Source organism: Macrobrachium rosenbergii, chromosome 46, assembly GCF_040412425.1.
Source record: "Macrobrachium rosenbergii isolate ZJJX-2024 chromosome 46, ASM4041242v1, whole genome shotgun sequence".
NCBI classification, from domain to species: Eukaryota; Metazoa; Arthropoda; class Malacostraca; order Decapoda; family Palaemonidae; genus Macrobrachium; species Macrobrachium rosenbergii.
In genome coordinates, this window is record NC_089786.1 from 9,351,143 (window position 1) to 9,359,105 (window position 7,963).

At 39.0% G+C, this 7,963-nt stretch overlaps 2 protein-coding genes across 2 annotated transcripts; both read left to right on the forward strand.

Annotated features, from left to right (window-relative positions):
* The first annotated feature begins 1,348 nt into the window (after positions 1–1,348).
* On the forward strand, positions 1,349–2,502 carry LOC136830196 (protein odd-skipped-related 1-like). Its single transcript, XM_067089474.1, has one exon. The coding sequence runs from the start codon at positions 1,386–1,388 to the stop codon at positions 2,226–2,228; it is 843 nt and encodes a 280-aa protein (XP_066945575.1). The 5' UTR covers positions 1,349–1,385; the 3' UTR covers positions 2,229–2,502.
* A 2,283-nt stretch (positions 2,503–4,785) lies between these two features.
* Positions 4,786–5,496, forward strand: LOC136830119 (protein starmaker-like). The gene has a single exon (XM_067089310.1). It carries the CDS (start codon positions 4,786–4,788, stop codon positions 5,494–5,496), a length of 711 nt encoding a protein of 236 aa, XP_066945411.1.
* The last annotated feature ends 2,467 nt before the right edge of the window (positions 5,497–7,963 follow it).

The following is a 7,963-nucleotide window of genomic DNA, read 5'->3' on the forward strand; positions in this document are numbered from 1 at the left end:
AGAATATCTGTTCTACGAGATTAAATGAGAGAGAAAGATTTATGTTCTACAGGTTAACTAAGAAACAACAATAGCCACTGCTCTCTCTCTCTCTCTCTCTCTCTCTCTCTGTATATATACAATATTATATAATATATAAAATACATATAATATATATACATATATACACACACACACACACACACACACACACACACACATATATATATATATATATATATATATATATATATATATATATATATATATATATATATAATATATATATATATATATAATCTTAGTGCATGTATTCTGTTCAGAGAGAGAGAGAGAGAGAGAGAGAGAGAGAGAGAGAGAGAACAAAAACAGAATCGTGCTCTATGCTGGCCTGGCCTGCCAGACTGTGGGAACGTCCACGCGACTCAGGCGAGGTTAGTCTTAATTTTTAGACACTTTTAATTATTCATTGTCCGACATGTTAAGAGGCGTCTCGCGCTCTCGAGGATCGTATCCTACGGTTGTGAGGATCGTAGGAATCAGGCTTTGCTTTTTCCTCCCCGAGGATCGTCGCTGTAAGCGTTCAGGAAGGTGGGGTGGGGGGGAGGGGAGGGGGAGGGGGAAGGGGAAGGGGAGGGGGGGGGTGTTTGGGCGTGACGGGCGGATCGCTCTTTTCCGTTTTGTTTGTCGAGATGTTACGAGAGAAACGAAATACAAGAAGTAGTGAAGTGTTTAAGGCATTTTTTTTTTTGGGTGAGCAACGCACATAGCAGATTAGTTCCGCTGATAGTTCCCTCTACCCCTCTCCCCCCCTCCCCAACAAGATAGTGGTGGTGGTGGTGGTGGTCTCCGACATCTTGGGCAGCCTGGCCGTGGGAACCACTCTTGCCCATACCCATGCCGTCCGCTCCCTTCCTCCCCGCTACCCATGCCCTATCTCAAACCAACAGCACACACCAGCAACGTTTAAAGAGGGGGTAAATGGGGAGCGCAATTTTGCAATATTGCAAAGGGGAGTAAAGGTTCTCGTGGCCATATTGGGTCTCGTAATGCCCAAGTTGAAGCTGGATATTATACCCAATTCAAAACAAAAAGGAAGAAAAAAAGAACCGTCCGTCATGCGTGTCGAGACATAAAGATAATAATCCACGTGCACTTCTTCGACAGGGTCAGTAGAGCCTCCTACACGCCCAACTGCCAGTCACGAGGCTTCTTGTACTCCACCCATTTCGGCGCTTCAGCCAATCGCAGGTGCCGTTTCAAAGTGGCCCCGCCTCTCTTTAGGTTGGGCCAGTAGCGCAGCATCCTGCCGCGTCTTGGCAGCCAATGGTGAGCTTCCGACGAAACCGCCTGCTATATAAGGGCCCCGACCTGGAAAAATCATTCAGACCCACTACCTCAGCAGTATGGAACGTACGTCAGTGCTGGCCGCGAGGCCCGACCCTTCTAATCTCAGTGCCAAGTTTACACCCGGAGCGTTGGGGTCAGCCTTCACCCCATTATCGCGAGTGCCACCCGCGTTTCCATTGTTCCAGTCGTTACCGTTCTTACCGCAAGTGCCGCCGACAAGTGCCAAACAACAGGCTCCTCTCGGTCTCGATTCCAGACTGATGGGGATGCTGCAGACTTACGGTTCTATGCCACTGGGACAGCTGCCGTGGGCGGCGGCCGCCTTGGGTGCCGGTGATCTCGCCCTCAACCGCCTCCTCTTGACGCCCGGAGGCCGACTGAGCCGCCCTAAGAAAAGATACATCTGCAAATATTGCCAGCGTGAATTCACGAAGAGTTACAACCTGCTGATTCACGAGAGGACTCACACGGACGAAAGGCCCTTCCCCTGCGACATCTGCGGCAAGGCCTTCAGGAGACAGGACCACCTGAGGGACCACAAGTACATCCACAGCAAGGAGAAGCCCTTCAAGTGCGAGGTGTGCAACAAGGGCTTCTGCCAAGCCAGAACGTTAGCCGTCCACAAAGCCCAGCACTCGCACGACAGTCCTCCTTCTCCTGCAGCAGTGTTGCCGCCCATTCGCGAGCCATCCTCGGTCCCGCCAACACACGCCTCCTCCTGCGACGACGAGGACGACCCTCACACGGAACAGGTGGTCGACGTGTTGCACTGTGACGACGAGGACGACGACGTGGTGGAGGACGACGTCATGCAGACGGTGACGGAGGAGGACGAGGAGGTGGTGGTGACGCCCCCGAAGAGACTCGGGTTCTCCATCGCGGACATCATGAGGAGATAGAAGAGAACGAACGAGAAAAAGAGGGAGAAAGGAAAAGGGGCCTCCGGCGCTCTCTCCCTTTTTCCTCCTCTCGTCCCCCCCCCTCATCAAGTGCCGCGTCTCTCGGACGACAAAAAAAAAACCCCTTCCGCTAAAAAAAGCTTTAATTATTTTGTACTGTTATCATTATCATTATCATTATGCTGCATATTGTGGCCCTGTCGATGTTACATATTTTTATTATTACGTTGTAGATTTGTAATGATTTTATGTTTATTAAAAACATTTTCAGCAATGCAATCTTTCCTTGAGCCTGTATTACTTTTATGGTATATGATTAATTATCACTGATTTAAAATGTTTATCACAGGAAAATGACATAGTTCATATCAAATAAGATTCTAAGAATAAGAGAAATATCAGATAAAAGACGATTTCAAGAATATGAGAAATATCAGATAAAATATTTCAATAATATGAGAAATATCAGATCAAATAAGATTTCAGGAATATGAAAAATATCAGATAAATAAGATATCAAGAATATGAAAAATATATATCTGTCAAAATTACTTGGAAATGTGTCTATTTCACAATGTACAATCTAATCTGAACAATAAAAACTAAAAAGAACAATGATAGCAAGATATCAATGGAAAAGTTCAAATGATTTTATGAAGGAATCTGACAAATATGAGACATGAATGAAAAGAGAGAGAGGGAGAAATAAGTAAAAAGAAACATGAATGAAAAGAGAGGGAGAGAAATAAGTAAAAAGAAGACACTTAGATAATCATTGGCATTAAAATGATAAACTTGACCATACTAGATAATCATAAGAAAAAACATTCCAGATAAGTTACCTTTACCATCATTGTCTTTTAATATCCTCATCATAAACTATAACTAGAATTCCTATTTACTCCCATAATTAATCAGACATAAAATACTGAAAGGAATCAATAACTTAAATAAAATTTTGTCCATCTAATTAAAAGGAGAGTTAACAATTCTTAAAAGAAGAATTACAACTGTGCAATTCCAGTTGTTTATCCTAAGTTCCCATAAAGAGGAATAACAGTAAATTACCAGGCTTTGTAATACCTGTAAGAAAGAGAAGGAAAACATTTGATGAATGGTGATACCCCACTGGGGTGAGGATATCTCCCCAATTCAAATGACGACATACCTGTACTTTTTCTTACTCAGTGTGGAAAAAGAGGACGCCTCAAACATAATACCTATGCAAGGTATAGTCTCATTATATACCACAATACCTCGTATCTCAAAGAGAGAGAGAGAGAGAGAGAGAGAGAGAGAGAGAGAGAGAGAGAGAGAGAGAGAGAGAGAGAGAGAGAGAATTCAAAGTCAAGCAGAATGAGCAAACATTTAGTACCTGTGCATGTGTGTGCGCTCAAGCGCTGGCGTGCGCTTGTGCGTGTGCGCGCGCGCGTGAGAGAGAGAGAGAGAGAGAGAGAGAGAGATCTACAAGCCTAAGGTGAATTATATCATTCTCAGCATTATGGCATCGGTGAAAAAATACTTATCACTGTACAGCTGATAGAGTATATAAGAAAAATGTAGTCCTTAAGTACTTGATCTCTTTAGACCATTATCAGTGGACAATGAAGTTTTTTGATTAGCTGACTTCCCTGGCACTAAAATCTATAATGAATGAAGATGATACCCCTGATGGGGTATCGATTAAGAAAGAAAATCTGTTACATTTATAACAATACACAAGTGTCAGTCTGTGATAACAGACTGATCTGAAGTCATACCATGCTTGAAGTGGACCTTTAGATTAACACCATGCTTGAGATTAATCAGATAAAATAAATGTGAACTGAGGATGAGAGATATATTGACTGATAAACAAATGTGGACATGCACAGACACACACACACATATATATACACGTATATATGTATAAGTATATATATATGTGTGTATATATACACACATATATATAAATACACCACAGTTTGGAAGCATTATGTATTTATTTGTCTATCTCTCTATCTCTGTCTATACACATAATTATGTATTGTAAGTATATAATACACATTCTTCCTTTTGAAAGCACTTTGGAGGGTGTTAACCTTGCAATTCTAGGTGATATTTTTTTTGCCCTCCTCCAGCCTGAAGCCTACCGCAGTCAATTAACTACCAAGTACAAAATCAACGCGAACGCAACTGGCCACAATGGTTTTTTTTTTCTCTTCAGGAAATATGCTCAAGTTGCTTTTCCCTTCCTCAGAATCGATCTGTGCCACGTTTGATAAAAATACAAGGATCTAAACACATGCTGCTCAAATAATGGAGTATGCGAATGTAAAGAATCTTAGGAGATATCCTCCTTTACTGAAACGATAGATGTCAGGGTTCTTCCTCCTTATTCTCCAGGATGAGATGAAACGTGAGATAACAGAAGGAAAGATATGACTCTACAGAACAGTACGAAATGGGCATTCAGAGTTGAATTGTACTCGTAATGTCTAATATCATACCACTATACATACATAAAGTCACGTGTGTTTATATGCATTTAAAACAGCCACTGCCTTAAATACCCACAATGTCTGTTCACAAATCTAAAGACGCTGAGAAATCTAAGGATGTTGACAAATCTGAAGATATTGACAAATCTAAGGATGTTGACAAATCTAAAGATGCTGACAAATCTAAAGATGTCGACAAATCTAAGGATGTTGACAAATCTAAGGACGTTGACAAATCTAAAGATGTTGACAAACCTAAAGATGTTGACAAATCTAAGGATGTTGACAAATCTAAAGATGTCGACAAATCTAAGGATGTTGACAAATCTAAGGACGTTGACAAATCTAAAGATGTTGACAAACCTAAAGATGTTGACAAATCTAAGGATGTTGACAAATCTAAAGATGTTGACAAATCTAAGGATGTCGACAAATCTAAGGATGTTGACAAATCTAAGGATGTCGACAACTCTAAAGATGTTGACAAATCTAAGGATGTTGACAAATCTAAAGATGTTGACAAATCTAAGGATGTTGACAAATCTAAGGATGTTGACAAATCTAAGGATGTCGACAAATCTAAAGATGTTGACAAATCTAAGGATGTCGACAAATCTAAAGATGTTGACAAATCTAAGGATGTTGACAAATCTAAAGATGTTGACAAATCTAAGGATGTTGACAAATCTAAGGATGTCGACAAATCTAAAGATGTTGACAAATCTAAGGATGTCGACAAATCTAAAGATGTTGACAAATCTAAGGATGTTGACAAACCTAAGGTTTAAGCTCAGATACACAGCCCTACAACTTAAGCTTTTCATTTCTCGTCTGGTATTTCATCTAGTTGTACTGAACGTGGTTATATCTGCTCTTTTGCCCATGAATAGTGCTGATCCATAGTTGTGTTCTCTCACCCAATATTTTCATCCTGTTTATTAATGACCTATTTTTTTAACTTCTACTAACAATTTCTGTCTCTCTACAACTAATTTCATAAAGAGGGAAGAAAACAGAAATTGCTCTCCATTTTCGGTTTTACATCCTTATGATAATGATAACAAACGTCATTTCAAGTCAAAGAAGACATTACATTAAAATACAAAATACCCTTTGGAAAAGAAGGTTCGTTATTAGCCTCTACCATGAATAGAATTTAACACGATTGGCACAGAGCCCAATCTGGACCAATAAAAGCATTCTCTGCACGTGTTTCCCTCTCCTGGGGCAGCTCCTGCAGCTGCCGAATTGTCTTATCCATCGACAAAGGAGGCATTGTTCTTGATACTGTTCATAAGAGTACGTGGGAGAGACTTCCGAGAGTCTTGACTCCGAATAATACTAATAATAATCAAGAGTACGGACGTAACTCTTCAAACAAAAAATTATCATAGGTTCTCATCTATATCTGATAAACACTCAAAACCCCTTCCGTTAATCCTTTATGGGGGTTTGTTCTTGAAAGGCGTTGATTACCTATCACCGCCTCTCTCTAAACAGCGTTATGAGTCATGCTTTGATTTTCAGATTACTCGCAGATCACGTTCATGGATTTTATAGAATTCAAGAGGTGATCGTTCAAGCTGATTCTCCTCACTCTGCAACTCTTGGTTTGTGATCTGAACGAATCATTTTACCTAAACAACCCTTCTTAGTGTACACGAAATAAAACAAGTAAAAAATGCGCCGAAGTTTCTTCGGCGCAATCGATTTTCTGTACAGCCGCTAGAGCGTATAATCAAGGCCACCGAAAATAGATCTATCTTTCGGTGGTCTCACTATAATGCCGTAAGAGCCAAGGCCCATGAAATTTCAACCACCACCCTGTGGTGGCTTATCCTATATCGTTGCCAGAAGCACGATTATGGCTAACTTTAACCTTAAATAAAATAAATACTACTGAGGCTAGAGGGCTGCAATTTGGTATGTTTGATGACTGGAGGGTGGATGATCAGCATACCCATTGGCAGCCCTCTAGCCTCAGTAGTTTTTGAGCTCTGAGGGCGGACAGAAAAGTGAGGAAAGAAAAAGTGCGGACGGACAGACAAAGCCGGGCAATAGTTTTCTTTTCAGAAAACTGAATGGTCAAGTGAATTTTTTCAGTTTTGCAGAATTTAATGGCTGTCTCTCTTGCTTAGTCATAAGATAAAAATCGAAGAATATACATACACATACACACAGACACACACACACACACACACACACATATATATATATATATATATATATATATATATATATATATATATATATATATATATTATATACAATATATATAACAGACACGAAGAAAGTGCACATCATCAGAAAAGTATATCACTATGGTATCTCTGTCCATGAATATTATATGATCAGTCCAGCTTCTTGTAAACCCAAAACTTGCAAAGAAGATCGCTATAAATAACGATTAATAAACTTTCGATAATAATGTAACACCAGGCTTCAACACGCACCATAACCCCACAAGGCATTGAAGAAAATTAGCGTGGAAATAAAAGGAGTGAACAAAAATGATTAACTCTCAAACTTACCGAATGAATACAGCGCTATCGACATTGAGAGAGAAAAATTGATAACAGAATGACATGCATAATCTCTCTCTCTCTCTTTATATATATAATATAATATATGTGTGTGTGTGAACAAAAATTATTAACTCTGAAACTTACCGAATGATTACAGTGCTATCGACATTGAGAGACAAATTCTTGACAGAATGACATCCATAATTTCTCTCTGTCTCTGTCTCTGTCTCTCTCTCTCTCTCTCTCTCTCTCTCTCTCTCTCTCTATATATATATATATATATATACATATATATATATATATATATATATATATATATATATATATATGTGTGTGTGTGTGTGTGTGTGTGTGTGTGTGTATGTGTGAACACAAATTATTAACTCTGAAACTTATATATTATAGTATATATGAGAGAAATTTTGATGACAGAATGACATGCATAATATGTATATATATATATATATATATATATATATATATATATATATATATATATATATATATATATATATATATATATATATATATATATATATATATACATATTCATTTTAGAGTAGCTTCAACTTGCATGAAATCAAGGCTTAAAAAAAATGAATGCCAGCACATACGAAAGTTATTCCCCAAAGAAAAGATAAAAAGGAATTCAAAGATCGTACGACAAAAAATATTTGACAATTTACGACCAAGAGACAAAGTAAAAAAAAACACTAACCACAATCCAAGA

Bases quoted from the DNA above. Each gene is read 5' to 3' on its own strand.
- LOC136830196 (XM_067089474.1), top strand. From the start codon at position 1,386: ATGGAACGTACGTCAGTGCTGGCCGCGAGGCCCGACCCTTCTAATCTC.
- LOC136830119 (XM_067089310.1), top strand. From the start codon at position 4,786: ATGTCTGTTCACAAATCTAAAGACGCTGAGAAATCTAAGGATGTTGAC.